The sequence below is a fragment of the Anser anser genome (genome assembly GCF_964211835.1).
Source record: "Anser anser genome assembly, chromosome: 12".
Classification (NCBI taxonomy): Eukaryota; Metazoa; Chordata; class Aves; order Anseriformes; family Anatidae; genus Anser; species Anser anser.
In genome coordinates this window covers 9,274,796-9,302,485 of record NC_139733.1, presented here as the reverse complement: position 1 = coordinate 9,302,485, position 27,690 = coordinate 9,274,796, and the positions used below count along the sequence as shown (strand labels likewise).

At 37.9% G+C, this 27,690-nt stretch overlaps 1 protein-coding gene across 1 annotated transcript; it reads right to left on the bottom strand.

Moving 5' to 3' along the window:
• Positions 1-1,799: 1,799 nt before the first annotated feature.
• LOC310880484 (inter-alpha-trypsin inhibitor heavy chain H3-like) lies at positions 1,800-25,687 on the bottom strand. The gene is made up of 21 exons (XM_083796335.1): positions 25,556-25,687; positions 21,820-21,843; positions 20,478-20,644; positions 19,326-19,430; positions 18,804-18,966; positions 17,762-17,872; positions 16,993-17,118; positions 16,428-16,544; positions 15,504-15,672; positions 15,064-15,189; positions 14,647-14,828; positions 13,535-13,720; positions 12,990-13,129; positions 12,483-12,637; positions 9,871-9,897; positions 8,897-8,938; positions 7,478-7,591; positions 6,698-6,902; positions 4,245-4,417; positions 2,379-2,490; positions 1,800-2,289 (listed from the first exon to the last, which is right to left on the bottom strand). Exons 1-21 carry the CDS (start codon positions 25,643-25,645, stop codon positions 2,160-2,162), a joined length of 2,664 nt encoding a protein of 887 aa, XP_083652461.1. The 5' UTR covers positions 25,646-25,687; the 3' UTR covers positions 1,800-2,159.
• Positions 25,688-27,690: the final 2,003 nt, after the last annotated feature.

The window sequence follows — 27,690 nt, the reverse complement described above, 5'->3', positions numbered from 1 at the left end:
ACCTGCTGCCCTTTTAGTTCTCCCTTTCTTCAAAGAAGCAGATCCAGCTGACCTTGATAAATGAGAGAAGAGAAGAGGTTAGCCTTTCTTACAAAACAGGAACTTTTGCATAGTTTTGGTTTTTTTGTTTGTTTGTTTTTCAATGTGTTTGCAAAGCTGTTCCTGTTCTTTGGACTGCAGCCAGTTTGTCTATGCTGTGTTGAAGTGCTGTGCCCAGAGCTGCATGGGGACTGTACCCTACAGCTGATGGAATTTCCTAGGTCTTACAAGAGATGCTTGCCCGCAGCACCCATGGGGAGGTTTGCCTTTTCTGCAGCCTCCTTATGTCACTGGTGTGCCTGGTTACTGAGACTCACAGATTCTTTCTGCTGTGTTTTGTCCCCACAGTATGTGTGCTTTCCATTCTCTAAGCATGTTCCATTTCTCTCTTCTCACTTGAATTGATTCTTAATTTGTTGTTTAGTCACTCTCCTCCTATCCTTTCTGAGTCCTGAAGCGAGTTCTGATGGGCTTCTGATCTCCTACACTCCCTCCCCTTGCCCAAGAGGCCTTGTTACTTAGAAGCTGAAAGCAGACAGGCAATAATGAGTATTTGGAGTTTTGTAATTTCTAATTCTGATGCAAAATATACACTATGTCTCATATGCTTTTCTTTGAGCAGCATTGTACCAGCTGATAGTAGGAGTAAAATTGTTATCTAACACTAAGAAACTGTCTGCCATTTCTCTCTCTCCTTATTGTTACCTTTAACTATGTTTGTAGCTATCACCTATGTTGCAGGAATTTTAGAAGAATTACAAACTAAAAAGCATGTTTTTCTTTCTCCATTAGTGCCAGTGGGAGCTTCTCAAGCTGTCACAGAAGCCATTCAAAAACAGACCAGAGCCTCTGAGGTCAACTTCTGGCTGACAATTCAGTCACAGCTGACGAGACTCCTCCTACCTCTAGTGATTTGCCTCATCCCCGTAAATTAAACAGGAAAGCTCTGCCTGAGGTTGCATCCAGTGTTGCCTTGCAGCTAAATTTTGCCAAGGTAGGTCAAGATTTACTGTCCACCACTATGTTTGTTTGTTTGTTTGTTTGTTTTAATAGAGTCAGCAAGTATGGGATGAACCTAGATGAACAGTCCCACCACTATCACAGGATCCAAAATGGATCATTGCTCGCTTGCTCTCTCTCTAACTCTAATATATTATTTTAGAATAAATATTCAAAATCAAGCAAATTTAAGCTTACCCGTTTCAATTTTCCAGTCTTCCTCAACCCTTTCGTTTCTCTTCCTGCCTTCCTTATTTTTCAATAACTTAATACCTTCTGTAGAAACTATTGTTTTCTTTCAGATTTTTTGTCTGAGTTTAGATGGACAGCACCATCTAGCCACTGTGACAACTTCTAGAATTGCTTTTTTCATTCATTTGAATAAAGGATTTTACAAACACACACACACACAAATAAATAAGTAAAATACAGCTACTATTACTGAAATGTTAAGTGCTGCTTGGAACTGTGGCATTTCGTTAATTTATAGAGATATTAGCATTCAAAACTTAGGTTCAAATTAAAATACCAAAGTACAGAAGTCCTGGATCTAAACCACACTGCTAACAGTCACCTTGAGTAATGGCACTGTACCAACCCTCACCACTATACAGTCAAGTGGTTAGATGACTTTAAGTATTACTGGATTATCCTGAAATATGTTCTCGTCTGTCAGCTGTCCTCTTGTGTTGAATTTCAAATTGCACATTGCATCCCAGGCTTTGTGAAACAGGCATTAAAACATTGGAATAAAAGAATAAGGCATTAAATGTTGATGCTTTTATTTAAATCACTCCTTACCCTCATTAATTAATTTAAAATTGTATAGAATATTTCTGTTATGACTTACAAAGCAAAATTATAAGTTATAATTTTAAAACTAGTAAATTAATACAGTAAAAGAAGGGTATTTGAGGATATGAGGAATAGCTGTGCACACAGAATAGCTGTTTAGTGCTGAAAATTTGATCACACATACAGTAAAACTGTGAGAATGTATCATATCTTGGTATTTTCAAACATGGCAAGCATATGTATTATTAACACTTCTTCAACAGTGAAATGTACTATTCTTTCAGAAAAGTACTCTGTGTACGCATGACTTTGGAGGTAGTTGTTTTTTAAAACAGACTGGAAACAATATAGTCTGTATGAACACCATCTATTAGCCCAGCTCCATTGTTATGAACAAACCAACAAGGAATATCAACGCCATGCTTAGGATCTTTTCTGTAATCCTTCTGCCAGCCCCTGAAAGGTAAAATACAGTCATGGAAGTAGTGAAACAGAAAAGACAAATTGACACGGTAGTCTTTTCTAAGGACTTGATTATATTTTACCTTGTTACTGTCAGTTCCTTGTTTTTAATAATCATCGTGGCATCTGGTTTCTTGGGATCGGACCCAGGATGGATTTCAAGTATGGTGAAGTCAATGGGGTGGAAAAATTGTCCTAGAAATAGAAGCCAAAATTACCATTTCAGGCATGTTGCACATATTAAAACAGAAACAAAACAAACCAAAACCCCAGAATTTCTACGTTCCAAGTTCTCTCAGGGTTTTGAATGCATAAGCAAACATCAAGTTTGGTGCAAGGTTGAACATACACCTATGGTATTATTTAATTTTTATGAACTAGAATTCTGGGTATATCATCTGGATGTAGGTTCTAACTTCAGAGTGCAAAGTAAAATTGGTCTTTTCTAGATAGTCTTTAAGATATCCTCACTTTGTTTTTTGTCTATTCAGTTGTATTTATTACATACTCTCCAAGTCTTTAACTTTTTTTTTTTTTATATAGCAAATAATACATGTTGATCTCTGGAATTACTTGATAGGATTATCCTCAGAACAAGTCTGATATCTAAGGAATTTTCATGTTCCTGACAGGATTAGCTTTTGGACACTTTTGTCCTGCCTGGGCTGATGTAGGATGCTGTTGGTGATTTAATGAGTGCTGTAATGAGTACAGAGGCAAAGTCAAAGATGACGAACATAACGATGAGATGTGTAAGTCAGTGAACTGTAACACCGTGTACCCACACATCATGTGGGCTTTTCTTGACTCGCCTTTCTATTTGCAATTCATATCACAGCAGAATAATTTTTGTATCTGGACAAGTCCTTTACTCTGAGGAGCAGAAAAGCATAAAAAACATTCTTTTTCTGCTCTTCTTCTGTTTCATTACAGCATTTCCTGAGATTCATGAACCTAACATATTGTCACTGATATCTTGTCTCAATCTCTTCAGACCTCAAAGCGCATTACCAAAATTCAGAAAAGTTCACAGAAGTTCATTATTTACCACAATAACTAAACTTACTGACACACACAAAAAAAACATTTTCTGCGCTTACCTGATTTTGTAAGAGAAAATCAAAAAGCAAGTAAAGCGTCTGCTATCAGTGGTAGCATAACATTTTCCAACAGAGGATGCATACCACAAAACCCACTACTCTGGCAGAAAACGGGATTCAATGAGGCCTTAATTCTCATCCCTAAAGTACCAACTTTGCCTTCTATTAGAATAATGTTTTCTAACATGAATATAATCCTAAACAATACAAGGCTTTCTGTGATTTTAATGTATGATTAAGTGGTTGAGTCACCATCCCTGGAGGTCTTTAAAAGACGTTCAGATGTAGAGCTTAGTGATATGGTTCAGTGGAGGACTTGTTAGTGTTAGGTCAGAGGTTGGACTAGGTGATCTCGGAGGTCTCTTTCAACCTAGATGATTCTGTGATGATTCTGTGATGATAGTCAATCAAGATATACCTTAACATCTTCTTTGCATACAAGGCTGCACTAATTGAGGTTTGGCAAATTTTGACCAATGAGTAAGCATGTGCATTTTCTGAGTGTTTGTACTTAGGAGGAAGGTAAAAGGGGAGATCAAACCATCCAAGAGTCTGGAGGAATGGTGTTATAAGAAAAAGAATCTGTAGGTGGGATTTAGAAAGATAAGAAGTTTAAAGATGCCAGTGAGAACCATGGGTGCTAGTGATTTCAGCAGAAGAAGAATTTAAGAAAAGATAATGCATAAAGCCAGAGCCCAGAATATTTTGTCAGAAATCTTCATATGGTTGATCAATATTATCTCAATTTCCTCCTCTGTCTCAGTTCATAAAGGCCAAATACAAGATTGTGTCTGCAAATTAGGTAGCCTTACGGAAAGAAAATATTTAAAATGCCAAATGAAGTCATACCTAATAATCCGTGGGTCTGTTCAGACAGTTTATGACTTTTCAATGTATACAGTCCTAAGAAATCCTGTTGGAGAGGATGTTTCTTCCATACTTGGTGCAAAACAATAACAAATGATGCACCGCCTCCCATTGAGAGCACCAGATTTTTTTCCCTGTTAATTATCAAAGTTAAACTGAAGAAAAAAAAAAAAAAAGACTTAGGGCACTGGGTTAAGAGTTAACAGCAGGGATAAGATAATCAAGAAATGAAACAGGTCAAACAAGTGTGGCTTTATAACTTACTTAGTGTTTTGTTGTTGTTGTTGTTTTTTTAATGAAGTTTAGTTTGGTTGATGTGAATCTGTGTGTGTTCACAGGCAGTCCAAGACTCACACTAAATTACACTATAAAAGGCTACCTAGCCTTTAAACTTTTCAGCAAGGTGTTTCTGCCAAAACTCTTCCCATAACAGCACAATTAATCACAGATATGTTAGTGAGATTTAGATATTGCACCTCATGCTCAGTATTAAAAATGTTATTGATAAAACCATCACTTTCTTGCCTGGATGTTACCTGCCCCCTCTTCTCTTTGCTTTTCAGAAAAGACAACTCCTGAACTGCCTAGATTGGTGTTAGGATAAAGAATATTTGCTTCTGATCGTGTCACTGATATCAGCAACATAGCTGTCATTTAAAAAAAAAAATAAATATCCTGAATCAGAGTTTTGCTCTGGAACTCTTTCTGTTGCAGTGTTGTCCTTTGAGAGAATGGTTGGTCCGAAAACACAGTGAAAATGTAAAGGAGGAGAAGGTACTGCTGATTCTTTTCTAAGCTTTCTTTTGCACAGGTATAAATGATTCTCTAATAGATACATGGAATCATAGAATGTCCCAAGTTGGAACGGACCCACAAGGATCATCGAGTCCAACTCCTGGCACCACACAGGTCTACACAAAAATTCAGACCATGTGACTAAGTGCAGAGTCCAAACACTTCTCAAACTCCAACAGGCTTGGTGCCATGACTACTTCCCTGGGGAGCCTGTTCCAGTGCGTGACCACCCTCTCAGTGAAGAACCTCTTCCTGATGTCCAGCCACTCAGTGGATAAGGACCTAGCTTGTTGGCTGCACCCAGAGAGTAGTGGTCAATGGTTCTGTGTCCAGGTGGAGACCAATGGTGAGCAGTGTCCTTCAGGGGCCTGTCTTGGGACTGGTGCTTTTCATTATCTTCATCAGTGATATAGCTATAGCGCACCCTCAGCAACTTTGCAGATTACATCAAGCTGAGTGGTGCAGCTGATACACCAGAAGGAAGGGATGCCATCCAAAGGGACTGGGATAAGCTTGAGAAGTGGGCCCATGTAAACCTAATGAAGTTCAACAAGTCCAAGTGCAAGGTACTGCACATAGGGAGTGGTGCCGACTGGGAGAAGAACTCATTGAGAGCAGCCCTGCAGAGCAAGATTTGGGGGTTCTGGTGGATGAGAAGCTCAACATGAGCCAGCAGTGTGTGCTTGCAGCCCAGAAAGCCAACCGTATCCTGGGCTGCATCAAGAGAGGCGTGGACAGCAGGTCAAGGGAGTTGATTGTGCCCCTCTGCTCTGCCCTTGTGAGGCCCCACTTGGAGTGCTGTGTCCAGGTCTAGAGCCCCCAGCACAAGAAAGATGTGGGACTGTTAGAGCGGGTCCAGAGGAGGGCCACAAAGTTGATCAGAGGGCTGGAGCACCTCTCCTATGAAGAAAGGCTGAGAGAGCTGGGGATGTTCATTCTGGAGAAGAGAATGCTCTGTAGAGACCTCATTGTGGCCTTTCAATACTTAAAGGGTTCTTATAAAAAGGACGGAGAGGAACTCTTTACTCATGTTGACAATGATAGGACAAAGGGGAATGATTTTAAACTAAAAGAGAGGAGATTTAGATTGGATGTTAGGAAGAAATTCTTCGCTCAGAGGGTGGTGAGGCACTTGAACAGGTTGCCCAGAAAATTTGTGGATGCCCCATCCCTGGAGGTGTTCAATGCCAGGTTAGATGAGGCCCTGGGCAACCTATCTAGTGCTACTGTGAGGAAAATTAACTCTGTCCTAACTGGAACCAGGACAGTGGCATCCCTGCCTATGGCGGGGGGTTGGAACTAGATGATCTTTGAGGTCCCTTCCAACTGAGCCATTCTATGATTCTGTGATTTACTCCCTCAGTGTTTGCAAGTCACTGTTGCATTAACCGCAATACCAAATCCACTTTTACTTTAGTCATACTAATGGAACACCAGGGGAAATTCTTATTACAAGCAGAGAAATTTATGAATAATCTTCAGCAATTACACAACAAAGTAGAGCACTGAATCCAGCATGATTTGAATCAGTTTTGGTTTTTTTTTGCATTTTGTATCTTAAAAGTATATTTTTGATCATCCCCCCAAAAAGAGTGTAAAAATGTAACACTGGAATATGATATTCTTTCCGTAAGCCTTACCCTTCTTGTTGCAATGTGACTGAGTCAAGCCAGGTGAAAGCTGTCTTTTCATTGCCATTCTGAATTGTGATCTTCTCAGAAGTTACTGTCACTTTTAAATTCAGATGCTTGTTTGCAATGCCAAGTTTTCCAAAATATGTATTTTGTGTCTTTGTATCACTATTTGCTCTCTTATCACCAATGAGTTCTCCATTGACTGTGATGCCTAATGTAATAAGGAAACAACAAATACTATTTTATAGATAGGATGTCAAAGAGTGTTGCAGTAGTTACAGCTCGACAAAACAAATTCAAATTGAAAAGTAGACCAGAATTACTTGTGCATGTTTGTGCAAAAGTATAGTAAAGGAATAGAGCTCTGGAGGCTGTTCTGTAGACATCCACAAAGACGACAACCACCTTATTGATAAAAGTTGAATATATCCTAGACTACAAAATTTTGTGATGGGCACAAATAGCCTGTGTGCCGTCAGTCTCCGTTTGCCAGATAATCCATGAAATGGAAACCTGAACATTATTTTATTGCTTCTACTTCTACTCACTGAAACAAATTACATCTTTCAACTCCCATGGTGGCTTTCAAATGACAATTAAAAGTTCATGTTGCTCCAAGAAATGAAGACACAATCATGGTAAAGGTACCCTATCACAGCTATAGCAACTCCTGTTAACTTTGCTGGAAAAATAGCATATGTAGTATAAAAAGAGAGAAATAGACTTTAAAAATAAGACATTTTGATATAAGTATTCTGATTTACTGTTTAAAAATGATAAACTCACCTGTAACTGGGTCATTTATTAAACTTAACACATCACCTGGTTTTTCATTGATATTGAAACAAATGGCATCCTCTTTTTGTGGCACTGATATAATGAAGTGTGGATCACCATCAACTGTAAAGGCAAGTCACAGGTATTTGTTTAGTGATACACAGGTTCAAAGCTCTACATGATCGTTTAATGTTGTGGCAGTGTAGCTGATGCTGGGGACCAGCAGGAACTGGTCCCTGCACAAGCTGTACCCAGCCTAATCCAGTCCATCTGCCACAGGAGTGGTGGGGTCCCAAGGAAGCTGCTACCAACTCCGAAAAGTGAACTATGTCCTTCTTCCCCTCATCTTCTCCAGGTATGTGGCATATATCCTATGACTCTTAACCACTGTGAAATTTGGTACGTGGTTCAGGCTGGGCACATCTAAGTGGTTATCTCTGAGGATGAAAGTATTAGGGAGGACAGGAAGTCCATATGGCTAGAGGAGATAGTCACCATCACAAATCATAGAATCATAGAATGGTTTGGGTTGGAAGGGACCTTAAAGATCATCTAGTTCCAACCCCCCTGCCCTGGGCAGGGACACCTCCCACTAGATCAGGTTGTGCAAAGCCCCATCCAGCCTGGCCTTGAGCACTTCCAGGGATGGGGCATCCACAACTTCTCTGGGCAGACTGTTCCAGTGCCTCACCACCCTCTGAGTAAAGAATTTCTTCTTTATATCTCATCTAAATCTACCATTTTTTAGTTTAAAGCCATTCCCCCTTGTTCTATCACCACACTCCCTGACAAAGAGTCCCTCCCCAGCTTTCCTGTAGCCCCATTTAGGCACTGGAAGGCTGCTATAAGGTCTCCCCGGAAGGCTGCTATAAGGTCTCCCCAACGCTTTCTCCAGGCTGAATCATAGGCAGGTGCTCCTTGATCATCCTTGTGGCCCTCCTCTGCACTTCCTCTAATAAATCCATGTCCTCCTTGCGCTGGGGGCCCCAGAGCTGAACGCAGGCTCCAGGTGGGGTCTCACGAGAGCACAGCAGAGGGGGAGAATCCTCTCCCTTGCCCTGCTGGCCACGCTCCCTTTGGTGCAGCCCAGGATACAGTTTTCTGGGCTGCAAGTGCACGTTGCTGGCTCATGTCTAGTTTCTCGTCAACCAGCACCCCCAGGCCCTTCTCACTGGGGCTAAATCAGGAAGCCTAGACAATGGGAAGGGGGCTAACAAAATGACCATATATGATCTCAGTGAATCAATTGCTTTAAAACATTTTAGATATTTAAAGTGAATTGAAGTACTAGTCTGTTGTGAAAAACCGTCTGCTTTTGCGTAAAGGCATTGTCTAAAAGACTCCAAGAATTGTGTGATTTAGTCTTAAATATCCACATGTGTTTTCCTTCTGAACAGACACAATTCAAATTAGTCAAAACTAACTCACCACTAGTATACCATGCGGGCCTTGCTAAATATAATGGTGGAGCTGCAGGGTGCAAAGAAAAAGAAGTTAGAAAAGGTCACATCAAAATGGAATATTTACATACTATCTGCACAGTACATGTAAGATGTCAGAAAGTTAATATGCTAGGTAAATTGCAAATTCCATCCTGTTTTTTCAATAAAATGGAATGACAGTTTGTGTCCCTTTTGAATCAAACAAAGCTTTAGGATAGAGACAGATTATTTTGTAATCTAAATTGGTTTGAATGTCCCCACAAAGCCCAAGCAATGTGTCTGTAGGGAGGTGAATGTCTCAGATTTAAGAATTAAGCTGTCTATCAACAAGTCTGGGTAGAAATGCAACAGCACTATCCATTTAAAATTTCTGATGTTTTGACATTTGCTTTTGACAGGATGAATGTGAGACTTCAAAAAAAAAAAAAAAAAAACAAACCTTGAGAAAACTAGAAAGAGATAGGGAGAGAGATTGAGAGAGATTGAGACAAATCTCCTGCACTAAATCTTAAATATGACTCTTCCATTTCCAGCACTGTTCAACCAGCAATCTGAATGGTCAGTTGCTGTCTCACTCTCTTCAATAAAACAATTTCTCTTTGTATAAATAACTGAGTATATTAATTTAGTCAGAGATGCTGACATCATAGTCCCATGCTTAATATAATTCCCAAGCAGATACAAATTCAAGCCCATCCTCTGAAACAGCTTTCCAGGAAAATGTTGGTTTGATGAAATGACATTTAGTCCTTAACAACTCTTTCTCTGAGTATTTTTCAGATACGGTTTTGTTCCATCTTTAAGTGTGATTTTAGCAGTGAGGAACAATTGGTAATATTTGTTAAAATACAGTTATAAACTCAGACAAGGCAGTTTCCATATCCCCAGCAGTTTCAGTTGTATGAATCAATTTCCTTTGACAGATGCTTCTTCATTCAGAAACTCTTATTAATGACTTACACTGCATAACAACTGGGGCAGCCTGTGCTGTGAATGAAAGAAAACATTATTTTAGAGGTGAGAAGAATAAAAGACAATCTCCCTCCTTCCATGAAAACCAACTCCTAAATCTTGTAGTTATGTATAAATTTTCCAAATAATTAATAATAATAAAAAAAAATAGCCAAAACAGTTCATGTAGATTTTTCTACTGCAACAAAGCAAACCATGAATGAATTCAACACAGTGTCATGAACAGGTAGAAAGCGCAAACCAGTTTACAGCAAATATGCTATTGCTCAAAAGGTATGCAGTTTGTCCTGTAGGGGATCTGTTAGGGGCTCCTTTTCTAATTCCCTTGTGCCTTGTTCCAAACTGTACTACTGGAAAGTCAGTAAGATTTATCCACCTGTTCCCATGTATTTCTAGTCTTCTCTTTTTACATCTGAATCTATGGAACAGTGTCTGTAGATGGGATGTTGTGCTGAAGAAGCAGCAACACAGCAACAATGAAGACACCTTTGTGTTGATACTCGCCTACATGCAGGTATCTGGGAGCCAACAGTGCTAGCTCTGGAAAGCAACTTAATTGTACTGGGCCTGAATTTTGTGATGGTGGGATGCTGCAGTTAGGAAATTGAAAACAGTAATCACAACATTTTCTACCCGTAAAGTTTTTAATCTAATTATAACAGTGTCTTAATCTATAACACAATATTTTTGTAAAATCATAGGGGAATAAACCCACCTCCAAGACTTAAAACAAATGCTAGGTAAATTTAACAAGAAATGTACATACCTTCAGCTGTTATCATGGGTGAACAGGAAGTAAAAGGAAGAAAAAGAGAAATTTACAGTTTCAGTTGTGTGACTAAACAAGAAGGATTCTGACCCTGTTAAAACATATTCTGAACAAACAAAAAATTAAACTCTGTTGTTGAATTGTCAAATTCTACCATGCATCTGCAGTTTTTTTAAATTCCATTTCTTCCCAATGATAAAATTCAATATATACAGAGCAAACAGAAACACAGTGAAAGCAAAAAGCTGTTATGTGGGCAACAAATCTACAATTAACTATGCATATAACAAGAGTACTATTAGTAATTGCTTTATCATCATGTCATTTACATATTGCAAAGTGGTCCATACTGGTTTTTACTCTTTTGCAATTTTCAAGGCATTTGCTTCATTCTACAAATATTGACTGGATGATTCAGTAATCCTATTTGTGATTCTAGACTCCAGTATGTGTGAAAGTTATTCTTTACACAGTGAGAGTGCTTTGAGTACATTCTTCCATTATCACCATGTATACTTTCAACATACATAGAGGATTTTCTTGAAAAGAGATTCAGAAAAAGGTCTGAACTGAAGGTCACTCTAAGTACATGCCATTTCTGTCAGACATTTTTGTGAGTTTTCCATCTCATAGTGTTCACTTGTAAACTACAAAGTCGTCATGCTGTATAATGACTTGAATGTTAAGTTAAATTTGTGTTTAATGTCAAATTAAACAAGTGTTTTTGTATCAGTATCCCATTAGGATAATTACAAAAAATAATGCAAAAAAAATATCAGCATCATGCCTGTAGAATTATTGCATTTTGTAGGGTACCTAGCAATTAACTGGCTTATATTCCACTTGAAAGAAACTCCCACTAACCTCCATTAAGCATTTTTGTTAAGTTAAAAAGCCTTAAAATAAGTCTTGGTTATAATACCAAATTCAGGAGATAAGCATGTTTTTCATTTTTCATTTAGAATCCAGCACAGAGTCTAGACAGAGCCTGGGAGGAACTAGGGCAAAACTAGGGGCAGGAGGAAGGGGTTTCAGGAAAAAATAATACATGTTAACAGATGAGATTGGAAAGCCTCACAGGAGGTTTGACAGACCTGTTGAATTAGGGAGATAAGGATGCCTCAAGCAACAAATATACATTATAATAGAATGGCTTTGGGGTGCACTGAGAAGGTAGCTAGTATTTGTCTTACTTTGCTCTAACTAAAGAGGAATAGAGTTATTCTCTTTCACACAGGTGAAACAGAGAGGCTGAATTGGATGAAAGTATAATGATTTACTGAGCAAGGAGTTAATCATTGGCCAAAGTATCAAAGGAGATGAGGAAAAAATTGTGTGCTTTCAATAACTGTTTTTCTTTCTGCAATATATATGTTTTACAGGTATTATTGTCATGATTTTACAACCTAAAATACTCTGCACAAGGAAGATCTCATGGCAATAGGCTCTTTTCATGTAGAAAGATGTTACTACAATTACTTCTAAGCTGAAGTATGTAAAAACATAAAGGCAAAAGTGATGTGACCAAAATCGAATATAGCTGGATTATTAGATTAGAAATGCTTCTTTTTTAATGTGTTTTATACATTTATTTTTAAATACAGTGAATTTGAATTTATAATATTTTACATGTATGAATTAGTAGTGAAGGATGGTTTGATGGAAATGAGCTTTAAAATGAAAAGTAATTTTGCATAAGCCGTATACAGGCTTCGAAAATAGATTTTTCAGATGCATGTTTAAAACTGTGCCCCACACAAAGCCTTTCTTATGGGATACATCAAAGGAACATTTGGCTTCTTTGATAAAGCAAAACTGAAAATGTCTATACCTTCAGTCATTTTATCAGCAATCCCAGCTTGATTGTCATAGTCTTCTGGCTTTGTTACCACCATGGATGTCAGTGGTGTTACAAACTTGTACTTTAGTGAGAGATCCAGGACTTCAGCTGTAAGATTCTCCTTTTCTTCTCCTGTAGCTGCAGTGCTGAACACAGGGAGAGACTCCTGGCATCAGTGATTGCTAAATTACTGACTGAACTCTAACTTAAGTACTTTTCTTTAAAGCGAAATCATCTCTCTGCAGCTAATTTATAAGGAAGGTATATTCATTCCAATCTAAGAGCACTTCTGATTCCTTTGGCTATCCAGTGGAGAAGGGCAAAATTGCTTTATATTTGCAGTAATTTAAAATTATTTAACTTGCTACTTTAAATAGGAATACTGAGGCTGGGGAGGAGAAGAGGAAATAGTTGTGAATTGCAGCTTTACGTCCTAGAAGTTGCACCAGTCACATGGCTTAATAGTTTCATTGAAAATGTAATTCTAGGTTTAATTACCGTTTTTCCAGGAGTTGTTCAATCGTGAGATAAGCCCAGAGCCTTTCAATGTAATCCCCAAATATGTATTCCTGTTCTTGGAAAGCTTTAGCTGTTTGCTCTGCATCTTGTTGTGTAGTAAATGACAGGGCATCATTAGCCTATTGGAAATAAGGAAACTTATCTGCAGCATAAGTAGCCAGAGACTTCCAGAACCTTCCAAAATCAAGACCTTCACACCTGGTTCATATTAGAAGCAGACCTCTATATTTAGAGGAAGATGTACCAAATATTCAGCTGCCTTGGCCATCAGTTTTCCTCACCCTGTGAAGGCTATTGCCTGTGAACACTAAATATCCTACCACCAGGTAGGATTCTTAGGCAAGTAACCTGCAGTTGCAAAATTAATGCCTTTGGTGCATTTACTTGTTATATATGTAGTCATACATCCTTCCACTGAGATAAAGACATACCTGTAAATATTTTAAGTTTTGCCAGCTCTGAACACTTGGATATTTTGCATAGCATTTATTTAACCTTACTCAGTTAAATAAATACATACTTACACCTTCACCTTTTACATCTACAGTCAAACTGTTTTGGTTGATGTCTACAAAGCGACCAGCCACCACAATCTCAGACCCATCATAGAAATGCTTAAAACTGTTTTTAGTTAAGCCTGATATTTCATTTTCTGGGTAGTGTAACTCCACATCCATGAGCATGGGATTGGACACCTCATCATAAAAACCCTGCAGGATAAAAAGAGAAAAACATTTAACTATATTTTTTTTCTTTAATTCACTGGTAGATAGATGTCCTACTATTTCAGCAGTAAAAACTTAGAATGTATTTTAGAAGAAATATGTAAATGTTCAGTTAAATCTCAGAGTACAAGGCCTAAACATCTGCAAAAAAGGCAAATGAGAAAGAATATATTGACTCTTCAAGCCTCACTAGGACAGAGGAAAAATATTCAAGAACAACATGCTGTAGATGATGAGTTCAATCAATGTTAATCAGGAGGAATCCCAAGCTCCTCCCGTTATATAAAAGTGTTTCTAGACCTATTCCCTGCAGAGACTGAAATCATAACATAAGCCAAAGGACACCAGGTATTAGATTTTGACTGAGCTTGTAATGAAATCCAGTAGACAAATTCTTTGGTCAATCCTTCCAATGGATGGTATTGCATGTATTGCAAGGGATGGTATTGCAATCTTTCCAATGGGTGGTATTACTATAAAATGCTTCAGAAGTATGGTAAGGTACACCTGCTCGCACTTGCTAGACTCTTAAGCTCTGTCATTCTTTTCTCTTGCCATGACATTAACCACATGATCTGTGAGGTATGGGAGATAGATATAGTGATTGCAGCAATTTTGCTTATATGGTTTGGCACACAACAATGTGTCCTTCAGAACCATGTCTTTTTCCACCCTGTGCCAAGGTTTGAACACTCTTCTGTAGCCTAGGGTATCTCCCTTTTACAGTCCTTTCACTTTCTGCTTTTATAAAGGAAAATTAAATGCAACCAATATTCTGATTACAGCATATTCTTGAGTGTGTCAGTACCAGAGTACACTTTGGGCTTTTTGATTACTTCAAAATAAGAAATGTCTGTATAATTACCTGAATTAATATATCTTTCATCTAATTTAAGTTGGAATTACTGTACCTGAAGTTGTAAAGCTGAATCAGAGTCAGGATAAATCCGACGGGCCAATCCTTTATTTTCTAGTGCCATCTTCTCTAAGAAACCGTAGTCAACACCATAGCCAAAACCAAGATTGTATAAAGGGTATTTTCCTTCAGTGGCTTTTTTCACATGTGCCCGAATGTCCTGGGTATCTGATATGCCTGCATTAAACCATAAGAAAGGTTGAGTTTCTTCATAGATAGATAAAATGAAATGTGATTAGTGGTGTTTGGATTTCTTAAGAGGCACTACCAAAGAGTTGTTTAGTGGCATGAAGCTGGTGTAGCAGAAAATAAATAATGAAAAAAAACCACCACATCAAAAGTCAAAGATGACAGAAAATTTAATTGAGTGGGTTTTGTTAGTTAATTCAGTCTGTTAACAACACAAACTTACCTACATTTGGTTGGCCATCCGTTAACATGATAATTATAGAAGCACTTCTCTTGGGCACAACGTTTTCTTCATGAGCAGCATTCAGCATCTCGATTCCTTTCATTATACCACCATATAAATTTGTCACTGCAAGGTAGACAGAGAAATTCGGCTTCAACAGAGGCAGTCAAAATAAAGGACCATTTTTCACAGGAATCTGACAAGATGTCACTACATTGTAAAGATGAAAGGTGTAGGTTTGCTAGCAGGAGGATGTTTAGATACAAAAATAACTGAGCTTTGGAAACATAAGGAAAAACAGATATGCACCGAGCCAATTTTAAGCTCAGGAGTGTCCCATTAGTAATATTTTTTAAAAAAGCTGTAGCATTGTGTTCACAGACTGAATTGGTAAATTAACTTACTCAATGATCTATTAGCAAGTCCGGTAAAGTACTTACTGCCTTCAGTGTCAATGCCCCGAACGAACTTTCTTGCTTCATCCAAATTTTCAGGAGTGGCCCTGATTAATTTTTCTTTCCAAGTGTGTACATCACTACCAAACAGTATGAAATTGAGGAAATCATCATCTCTAATGTCATCTAAGATTTTTAGAAGTGCTTCTCTTGTCTATAAGAAGAAGAGATTTTAACATATTGTTCAACTGTAAAGAAATTGGTGCTTGTAGGTTTTACATGCCTAATCTCTCAGGTACTTTTTTCTTTTGTTCCTTTTACACAGAATGTTTTGCACATATTCTGAGCTTGTTCTGTCCTGTCTAGTCCTGTGTCTGTTTCAGAGTAACTCTAGAGAAATCAGTTGCAATTACATCTGGTAAATCTGTGTAGCTGAGAAGAAAATCAGGTCCTGTGTCACAGATTGTTGAATGAGACAAGTTTGCACGGCAAATTTAAGGTGTTGGGAAATGGGCAGTTACAGGTTCATGGACAAGTCCATATGTGAGAAGTGTAGATATTTTGATTTAGCACCAAAACTTAAAGTTCTGAGCATTAGATTAGAATGAGGAGTCCTAGCTATGAAAAGAGCTGCTACTTCCTGGAGGAGACAGGATGAGCAACACAGATAATGCACATAATACTATAGAAGCATTTTACTTTCGGAACTGTACAGCACATATGAGATACCTCTCTGAAAATGTTAATATCTGAAAATTTTGAAATAATGAAATTTATAAGTCAAATATAGACTTAATGTATAGAATTTTGTTCTATAGTAAGACATTGATCTAGTTTTTACAGTACAGAGCCTTAGCAAGGCTGCAGCATAAAAGCACTTGGTGTAGCTTCTTCACCCTAAGTTATCATGTTCCTTTCATCACTACAGAGGCTCTTCCATCGGGACTCGATAGTAATGTAATAACTTACCTGTTCTATTTCTCTTCCAGACATTGAGCCACTAATATCTATTACAAAAATAATATTCTTGGGCAACTGTGGAAGATTTGTTGGTGCAAAGAAGTGCACAAAGTAACCATTAACAATCTAAAAAAAAAAAAGATAGAATGTTAACAAACCAATAGCTTTTTATATATTACAAAGACAAAATGGATAAAGAATAAATTACTTTGATTTGATCTGTAGCTCTTGTGTGGACTAACAGGCTTTAATAGCCCTGACCAGTCTCACCTCTGTCTGTCCATGGACCCCATTGATCTGTATCCCATCCTGATAACTGACTTCCCACCTTCACCTTGGACTGCCTCATTACCACAAATATGCCTGATGACCTGGACTCTTGTCTGAATTTGAATTCCTTTTCTGGGTCTGCCTTGCTCAGGTTCTGTGGGGACTGGGCTCTTAGGTGCTGAAGCTGCGTTGTCACAATCAGCTCCCTGCCCTTTAGGGAACAACTGGCTTTCACTGCTCCTTGACATTTACCATGCAAGTTAAGACCATTCAACAGTGCAAAACTGTCAGCTGTCAAATTTACCTGCAAATTATCTGGAGTTGTTCTCTTCACATCATATTTTACAGTAAAATCTCCATCCAAGAGAGACTGCGAGCAATTTGCACAGGTTCGCTGCTGATCAAGAGTTGGCTTGAAAGAAATATGCCCCTGAAAAGAAAAACCTTCAGGAGATCTGAATCTTAGCTGAAAACTTTTACAAAACACAAAGAAGTTTGTAATTTTCTAAGACTAGTATATTTATATTCACAGACATGAGAATAACCTGTTTTATCTGTTGAGGTATTAGTTTGTATTCATATTTATTGATGAGTAACTGATACCTCAGGGCTGCTACCTAGAGCTCTCTTCATATGTTTTCTTCCTCACCTTCCTTGGTTTAGCCCTCCATGCTGAATGATAGCTTTGATAAGGCTGTTGGGCAGTCTATGACTTAGGACTTCTCCAACCACCTCCATACATGAGAAATCTACTTGCTTCTTAGTTCTTAGTTCTTCCATAGGAAATAGTGAAGTTGGTACCCAGGTTTACAACTACTGCTGTGGGACAAGGCCTACTGCTCTGGGTACAGTTCCATGTTAATAGCTGGAACTAACTGGCTTCTGAACTGCATGGAGATGGCCTTCAGCTTGCTAGCTTGGAATTCACAGTTAATTTGCAAAGACAAGCCTTTACTTTATTTTTTATCCTCTCACTTCCATTGCTAGCCATTACAGCACTTTTGCACTTATACTATTATTTCAGTTATAACCATAATAAATAAATTATGGAAGGCATTAGGAAGGCATTGTACCTTTTTATCTGAAAAAGTTTTTTTAATGACATTTTGCAGATCATTGGTGATGAATGTTCCTTCTGCTTCCAGCTCAGTGATGCCTTGTGGCTCAAAGATACTTACATCAATCTGAAATATTAATTGAAGATTATTTTTATTGACTCTCCCACAATATATCAATTTAGTCATTTACAGGAAGGTCAGAAGGCAACTATGGATATGAAAGAGAGATTTTCTTACAAGAAAAAGAAATTTACTTTTGTAAGTTATACCAGAAGTCCTAAACCACACTTGTGTGGATACACTATCAGCCAAACATACCTTTTTCTACATAGAGGTTAAAAACAAAATTAGAAACAAATAAACATTTATGCTTTTATGAAAATGTAACTCATTTGAAAAGTAGTTAGTGGAATTTTGTAAAATGTCAAATAAATACTTAAGTCCTTCTAAAATATAACCCTGTCATTAGCTGTGAGCCATGCCTACCTTTGACACACATTGCAGTGTACCTTTTATCATATTGTGTTTAAAATAATGCTTTATGAATTTCCAGGTGCTGAGTTTTGTAATGACTTTTTACACAGATTTTTCTAGGCAAATAAAGGAGAAAGAATTTGCCTTAGAATGGGGTTTAGCAAGGTAGATAGAAGTGATCAGACAGGTTCGAGCACACAAAAGCAACAATCTTCAAGAATACAATACATGTATCACTGTGATTTAGCATGATGTAGTTTCACGGTGGTGTGAGAAATGCATAGTTTATGCAATGAAGGTATTTTTAAGAGCTATTTTACCCCAAGGCATTTTAATGGCTTTTCAGTTTTCTGTATATCATTTATTTTGAAGGCTTAGTAGCTGGGCTAACTTGCCAGTCTTACAAACAAAAACCTGCGGTAAAACATGTTGGCAGAGACTCCCCAAATGGTTCATTGGAAATACTATCATGGGCCTTTAGTTCATCTGTGGGCCAATGGGAATGACCATGGTACTCCACTTTCAACAGAATCTCAACATCTTTTAAGTTACAGTATCCAGTTCGATACAGTTTGACATCTACCTCAAAATCTTTGACAAGCTGCTTCGGTTTTACTTTGATGAACATCTCATATTTTCCAAACTGTCGCTTCAGCAGTTCCTCATATGTGAGTTCAAAAGTGACTTTACTGGCTGCTGCAATGTTGACTGAAACAGTGAACTTTTCTGTTTTTCTTCCTGAAGCCCTGTATTTAAGTGGGTAAGAAGAATATTATCCTTTTTCACAGTATTTACTGCTTGGGTTTGGTTGGTGCAGGAGTAAAACAAAGATGGGAATTTTGATGTATTGCTAAAATCATAGTCAAACAGTGTAGAATTTATTCAAGTTTGCCAATGAGCTTAATCCTTAACTGCAGATAAGGCCTGTGTAGACAGAAGTTGTATTTCTTTCTTTCTAATTTATATTACAATAACTCTAAATTACTTGTTCTTTTCCGTTGGTCCTGTAAAAAGCAAACCAGAAATATTCTGGAACAAGGTATTACCAATCTCACAATTTGCTACAGGATGATGGTGTGGAAGCCACACCAGACACTATTCTTACTTGACAAGACCAGCAGTCTGTCCCTTTGAAACAGCTTTCTCATACTCCTGTTTGGCAGCTTCTTTTTCTTTTATATTTCCAGGGTAAGTGACGCCATCAATTGTCCTGCAGAAAAATTGCCTAGTTTAGCTGAACGGTTTGCACTGATACATGAAAAGTTATTATAGGCAATTCTCTGTTTATTGATTGGTTTGCTAAAAAGTATTTTCAGGAATGTGGTATTGCCAAGATTTGAGCATTTTCAGTGAAGCACGAACTAGCCTTCTCAGTGACTTCAGCTTGAATGAAGAGCTCTGTGCTCAGTACCTCAGAGAAACTAAAGCAATATTTTCCTTGAAAATAATTACATCAAAAGTGGGCTAATAGCAACACTGCTTACACTTTCTGTATTCCTACACTTCAGCAAGCTTGGTCATCTCATCTCATCTAACAGAAAGATGACTCTCTGGATGAGGCTCATCTATCCAAATGCAGCTGTCTACAGCTGAACATTTCATCCTTAGACTCCTTACACCATTAAGAAAGCATTTTTCACAGGGGATTAATCTCATCCTAAAATAAAAGGTCTAGCATAACTTAGAGTGGTTGCCCTCTAAAAGCATCTGTTTCTTTTCACTGAAAATAAAATAGGCATAGTGTGATTAGCAGAGATGGACGTGTTTAAACTGAATTAAACTTCAAAATGGTGTTAAAATTGCATAGTATTGCAACTAAGATAAAAATGTAAGCGAACGATTTCATCTATTTCCTGTTTTTAATTCAAATTTGATTTCAAAATGAAGAGAGAAAATATAATGCCATCATGGAAATTAAGTAATAGAACTTTTCTTGTTTGATAAGATCAGAGTAAAGTAAATAGTATTTCTGAAAAAGTGAATGGATCTCCAGATAGGATCTTCCATTCCCTAAGGTCCATGATGATGAATAAATATAATCAAAAATGAGTCATCTTTTTAATAGATGTACCAATGTTTGCCTTTCCCCAGGTATCTTACATGTTAAGTTAATAGTATCAGAAAATTGCCCTGAAGACATTTAGAAATCAAGCAAATAGCAAATTAAAAATGAACGCTTTTGGTTCTTTTTTTTTTTTTCCAGTTGCATTTGTACAGATTTTGAGTTTACTCTAGCGATATTTTAAAAATTACACACATGCTGAAGTTGGTAATGAAGGCTGTTTTAGGGAGTTCAACATCAAAGAAGACTTCTTTGTGCACGTTTCCACGATTGACAGCTCGACTGGTGATGACATTGCGGGCAAATCGGGAAGTCACTTTACTGTCAATTTTCATGCTATAGATTTCTATCCCATTGACAACCTGTAGATTGAAAAATGAAAAAAAAGAGCTAGCTGTTATACTGATGTCTGTGTTAATCAGCCATAATAATATTTTTTAGAAAGAAATCATTGCAGGAGATTCTATCATTCCAAAGTGAAATAGGAAAGACTTAATGATAAAAAACAGGACACAGCTGTTTCCTTGGGCCTGTAACATCACCATGGTGGTGGTGTTCCCGGAGTCATAACAATAGCCCCTTTAACAAAATATTGCCAACACAGCAAAGATGCTACCAGTGTAAGAATTGTTTTTTGTTGTTGTTGTTGTTGTGGGGTTTTTTTTCCCCTCTGCTGAGACTGTGATTTTTGTTTGTGGTTAGTCAGAGACTGCACAACCAATGTACCGCTGCCTCACTGCCTTCGTGACTGTTATAATCAATTGAGTGGCTGACTCCTAGAGCACGGACATAGAGTCATCTCATGTAAAAATAGACCTAACCAGTTCCAGATGAGCTTCAGATTCCATTTTGTTATCCTCAATTTTCTCACAACTGGGACTTATTTGCCTTTAAGCAAGAAAATGAGTAGGGCAAGACTGAATTTCTTTAAATGCTCAGGTGTAAGGTTGCTGGAGACTATATGAAAACACAGGCAGCAGCAGATGTGCCTCCTTAGGCGAGGAGGCAGTAACAAGGTCTGCTTCCTGCAACAAAAGCAGCAGTGGCAAGAAGCTTGTGATTGTTATGCTAGGCCTGATCTCTGGCTAGTTGATTAAAAGGTCTTCCCAAAATCAAAGCATTTAGCACTGCTGAAGTGGCATTCAGATGCCAAGTGGAATCAGCCTCAGAAATCTGGTCTCTTGCCCTCCTTACAAATAACAATATAAAATAAAAATGTTTGTTAGAGATACAGAGATGACTTGAAACAACTTTGCTATTTATTAAAATACAACAAGAGATTACAAATAATTTGTTCATTCTCTTTCCATCTACAGGAGTTTCCATCAGAGCTTGGAAAAGAACAGCCTCGTTAGTCCTGCTGCCTAAAACAAGCAACTCAGGGCTCCCCCCCATATCGCACACACTCAGAAATATGTTTGCTCAGACTGGGCTCACAGAAACATGCTGTGAACACCGTAAGAATATTCTTGTCACTATGAATCTTTCACCATAGACTGAACAGAACCAAGCCTTCATAAAAGACAAGACTACTCACCAAGTCATTTTCAGCATTTCGCTTCTGTAAAGAGAAAAAATGGGAAAACAATCATGACTAAGGTATGAAAGCTGCATTTAGACATCTTGTTCATGGGAATTCCTGTTGTCAGGACCTGTGGTATATATTTTGTCTTTTCAAACTAATTCTCCTTTGGGAGAAAAAAGAGGCTTTTATCATAGCATTAAAAATGGTTTGCACATTTTTTCCAGTCACACATACAACCTACTTATCAGGCAGACCCATCCTTACACTCTTTCAGACTGCTTCACTCCACCAGCCTCTGATGGTAACACAAATACATAAGATGGCAATTCAGCAGGCTCACAGACAGAAGATCACTATGAAAGGCTGCAGGGAGAAAAAAAAAAAAATAGCTGGTAGAATTTTTTGTTTCCATGTGTTTGCTCTCAGAATGAGTGCAAATATCAGAAGCCCTACAAAAATATCATGTAGTCTCATGATTTGAAAGAAAGACCAGGCTTCAAAAATTCTTGCGGGATCATGTGAAAATAGCAGCTTGCATAACACAATTCCTGTAAGCTTGGTTGTAATGCCTTATCTCTTTTGGCTCCAAAAGGGTCACATTCTGTGCAAGCTTTTTTTTTTTTTCTTTTTTTTTTTTTCCATGTTTACATGCTCTACCAAATAGAGAGTTAAAGACGCAGAGATAACAAATCAGATATATATCTTGGGTATATATCTTGTTACCTTGCTTTTGTTACCTTTCATATTTAGGAGTTCTACAGGTTGGAAATGGAGACACGAAGGATTTTGTTGTTGTTGTTTGTTTTTTTTTGGCTTATTTTGCATTTGTTTTTTTTCTTCTTCTTCTTTTTTTTTTTTCCTTCCCCAAGACATTATATTAAATCAATGGTAATACAGAGATTTGGGGAAGGCTTCTCAAATACTGGAAGAGTCTGGCCAGTTCATAATTCAAACTGTTATTGCCACATAGGTGATTTCTGTGTGTATGTCTCTCCTGCTTCACAAACTTATGTGGGCTTTTTTAATGTCTGTGTTGTACACTCACCATTTCAAATGCTCCCTTTCCAAAACTGAAATTGTCTTTTCAGTATCTGTACTGTCATTATAGCTAATAATCCCCCCCTGCAATCTGAGGTATGGATGCTTGGAAATGAAAAGCTCAAGTATCTGAAATGTCAATTTGTTTTGCACAACCTTTTTGTTAAAGTGGAATTATCAAGCAGCTTCAGACTACAAACAAAATGGGAAAAAAAATTGTTTTGTTGCAAATTCTGTAATTCTATTACTTCCTAAACTTAAAAATACTTTAACTGCATTTAACTTTTCCAGAATTGCTGCTGTGCATGTTCTTTAACAAAGTTATGTATAGTATTATATTATGTATATATGTATAGTAATATATATTATATAGTATTCTATACTAGTTTTGAAAAAGTTCTGGTCTGATTCTCTAAATAATTTTGGAGCTACTCTGCCATTCTCATTGAAAAAGAAAATACAGAAAAATCTTTTAGTGAAAGGTATTAGTGGCTTTGTACTTGGGCTGATCTTGGGCAGAGATACTCAAACCCAAGTGGGTATCATCCTGGGCTACCTACTGCAGCTGACCCTGATTTGATTACAAGGTTGCATTAGGTGATTCTGCAATTCTGTGATTTTTTTCATTCTTAATGATTCACTCGGTTGTTGATAGAGACCTCACTAACATCGAGGTCATTTTAATATCCCCTGACATGTAATCACAGTTACTTCATAAAATGTTTCTATTTTCCCATATTTGCCAGTTGCAACAACTATTGGAATGTTTTTATTTTGTTTATATAACAGTGATAAATTCAGTTTTTGTTTAAGACCGTTTTGCTGTGGCAACAGCAAAGAATATAGCTGTAAAGTATCTATGGAAATCAGAGAGGAAAAGTAGAGGAAAACAGGAATTTGAACACCCAAGAATACAGGGAGGGAAAAAAATGTAACTCCCATTACAGTACTTGCGGAAAGAAGCCCTGATTTAACAGCCTGGGAAACTAAAACACAGCATTCCTAAGAGATTGAGCAAAGAATCTACAGTTAATTTGAAATGATCTCCAGCAAATGACCTCCAGCAATGCACAAGACTGAATGAAGTATTTATGTAAATCCCTATGCATTGCATAGGAAAAAATAAAGCATGAAAATGATTTTGAAATCACCAGCAACATTAAAGATTCCATCATTCCAAGTGATGCTGATTGGAAATCACATAGAAGAGAGAACAATGCAACTAAGCTATGAAAACAGAACTTGCTTGTGACCTTCCTAGGAGTCTCACTGCTGCCAGGATGAGAGGGTTATGGAAGGAAAGCTGTCACCTAGAACTACATATTCAAAGCGTAAATATGAATATGTAGTTCTAGGGGTAGTTTTATTCCTAGAAAGACAAAAATCCTACCCTTAATAGATTTGTGTATAGGAACAAGATGTACAAGTGTACTTAGGGGTCTTTGATTTGGAATCTTTTCAGTTTTCAGCTGATTGGGTCTCCCAGTTGTGTTTAACTGACTATGGCTTTAAAAGCAGCTTTGAAAGCTTGAAGATCATCAGCCATGTACCAGAGAGACTCCTAGCCATGCTTCGTCACTCATCACTAGCATACAACCTGCTCAAAGGAGATAAGACAGGGTTTGGCAGATTGGCCTTCTCAATATACAGCAATCTCCTCAATTTCAACAAAATTACATTTGCATAAAGTATAGAATTGAACTGGGAGAATCAACCATTTTTCCTGTAGTGTTCTGCATGTACAGATGGAACATAGCACAGGGCTTTGGCCATCTGTTTAGGAAAGCTTTAGCATTGCAAGACATACAGAGAACGACGGATAGTATAGTAATCAGGAGGAACAAGCTACCCTATATCTGGGCTACATATGAGATTAATAATAAGAATTCTTGGCATTTCTAATTTCCAGCTATAGATCTCAAGCTGACTTCAAAAAGATAGACATATTATTATCCTGATTTTCAAAGAAGAAGTTTTGGCAAAGACCATAACCTCATCAACAGAAACTGACCATAAATTGCTTTGTCCTGTTCTGCCCACTAACCAACAATGTTTCCTGAGGAGATCTGCCCTCTGTAACTTACAAAGGCTTTAATTACTGAGAAAGAGGAAATAATTTACTGAGAGGAGGAGTAATGGCCTGCAACTTAACTGAAAAAAATTAGGCAGAACATCAGGAAGCACTGCCTTACTCAGTGATCTGTCAAAAAAAAAAGAATGTCGGACACAGATATATTCCATGTTATGCTAACACATAAATCTTACACAAAATCATACTATGTCACTTGGACCATGGAGATGTTTATCTGGATGTCCTGTTACACCTCTGTTACATTTCTTTTCGAAGGCATCTTTTCACTGATATTTTGCATTTCTATACAGGTACTATAGTAGGTTCAATTGCAGCACTAATTGCACACATCTAAATATAAAAGCTCTGAAACATTTTACCATTACATAGTGATGACAAGGAAAACAGAGGAAAGTGATATTTTAAAAAAAGACAGGAGAGCTTCTTTACAGCTGATTCAAAACTGAGGCTGATTAGAGGCAAACCATTCTGAGTCCCAAGTCTGATCTTGTGTTCACTGATAACAGAGAACACAAAGCTCCTGGTGGCAGCACTGTATGAGCTCTCTGGAAAATGTTCATAAATGGCAGGAAGTTAATCTCCGAAGAATGGGAGTCGCACACATGGTTGATTACTTACCTTAATGTTTCTGACATGTGTTACCAAAAGGTCTGACGATGCAAAGGCAGGAATTGATAATAAAATACAAAGCAATAGATGGCTTTCCATTTTGGAAAAAAGTAAGATTCTAGTCTGAATGATACACTTAAATAAATAATGCTTTGTTTACAGAGTGTTAATGGATAACCCTGTGTGAAAATTGGGATTAAACATTAGGCATATGGGAAAAATCAAACACTGAATTTTGATTTTCATGATCTACAGAATACTGCTACAAAACACTTGTGGGATGGTCAATGTGAGAATATGACTCTTCTATGTAATATCATCTGCAAACAGAAATTCAATAGCCATTTCTGTACAGGTGACTGATGTGAGAAGCAAAGTTGTTTTTTTGCAATAGAAGGTGTTTTTGCAGTGGAAAATTCCACCAACCTTGCATATTCAAAAGTGATTATGTGGCATAGCAATGGGGAGTATTTTAAGCAGATAAGGGGAAGGTCCCACTGTCCCAAAATAAGGAGGATAGCTAAGAAAAACAAGATGAGTAGTACGAAATCAGTAAAAACAAAAATCATGGGCCTTCGAGTCACAAGAATGAAAAAAAAAAAAGGAAAAAAAGGAAGAGGAGGAATTAACAGTTGGTCAAATAAAATTGTACATATATGGTATAGAAGTGCGTCGAGTAGGTTGGGAACCTGTCGTACTCAGCCAGTGAGGAAACGGGAGAAATCAGGTGTCAGGTAATAGGGAATATAAGGTTATGATAAACTCTTACTGTGCGCTTCTGCTTGCAGGACGCCCGCCATTGCAATCATGAATAAAATAGCTTCAAAGAAGATCCCGTCTGAAGAAAATTATTGAGATTTTTCTCACAATCTGGGGGCTCGTCCGGGGTCTTGTCACCTACCAGAGAGTTCTTGCCACCACAGACAGGAAGGTACGCTCCACTGATTTTAGCGGTCCCGTCGGGGGTGATGGGTTGTCTCGGTACGGCCGACAAAGGACCGAGACCGTTAATCTGGAGACAGGCTCTGCGAAGCACTGGGGAGAAGGGAGACCACCACAGCCACACGACAGACACAGTACAGGCACAGGGATAACTGCTGATAACCCGGACCAGGAATTCCATAGTACTTGTACTGTAGTACCTGTAGTACTCAGCCAGTGAGGAAACGGGAGAAATCAGGTGTTGGGTAATAGGGAATATAAGGTTATGATAAACTTTTACTGTGCGCTCCTGCTTGCAGGACGCCCGCCATTGCAATTGCGAATAAAATAGCTTCACAGAAGATCCTGTCTGAAGAAAATTATTGAGATTTTTCTCACAACTGATTTTTATCTTTCTGCTCTAGACTCACCCCTTTTCTGGACTAAAACTGTATACCTTCCTAAAGGCTGTCACTGCCTCAAATTTATCACAGCTGTAACAGAGCTGGCTGTCTCTTGAACCCATTTATGCTTCTCTTCAAAAACTACCTTTTGTAATCCTGCATATCACTCAGGCACCCGCTTCTGGTATCATTATTTGACACACATCCTAACTATCCCAGAAACTTAAAAGTTAATGTTTTCTTATTCATCCTGGCTGAAACTCAGGCCCAAGCTCGCAGTTCTTGCATCTCACACAACTGATAACATTCAGCCTGTGGATGCTAGGTCCGTTTTCTTTGTTATGTTGACAGAGTTAATTCTCTCTTCATCTTCTGTTTTCATCTCTTGTGTTACATGAAACAAACTTCAGGGTGTGTGAGGTAAATTCTCAGTAATAATAACAGAGGTAGAATAGTAAGCTCTGTCAAATTTCAAGATCTAAAATTAACTAGACATGTGAATGAACCAACAACTGAAATTTACAGAACTGACTGCCAGCAACACCCATAAATTTGCATTTTGCTAGGTCAGGTGGTTACTATGACAGGGGAGGTGTTTTGTTGTGTGCTGGCCTGTATGCTAATGGCAAAATTAATTTTCCTTCCTATGCTGAACAATGGCATTCAGCCTTTCCCCTCGCCCTGGGGTATTTTCTATTTTCCCTGTAGTTTGCTTTTTGAGGTGTGAGAGGAACGCCAGACAAGAGGGCACCGAGCTCCTTTCAAACCAGTCTGGAGCTTTTTCAAGCAAGCCTCCGTCCCATCCGAAGGTGACGTGGT

Excerpts from the sequence above, each read along its gene's own strand:
- LOC310880484 (XM_083796335.1), bottom strand. The coding sequence starts at position 25,645 with ATGGAAAGCCATCTATTGCTTTGTATTTTATTATCAATTCCTGCCTTT. Across the intron at positions 17,873-18,803 it reads AGCTTGTCAAAGATTTTGAG|ATTGATGTAAGTATCTTTGA; the intron begins GTAGATGTCAAA and ends TTAATATTTCAG. Across the intron at positions 17,119-17,761 it reads AAACTTTTTCAGATAAAAAG|GGGCATATTTCTTTCAAGCC; the intron begins GTACAATGCCTT and ends TTTTCTTTTCAG.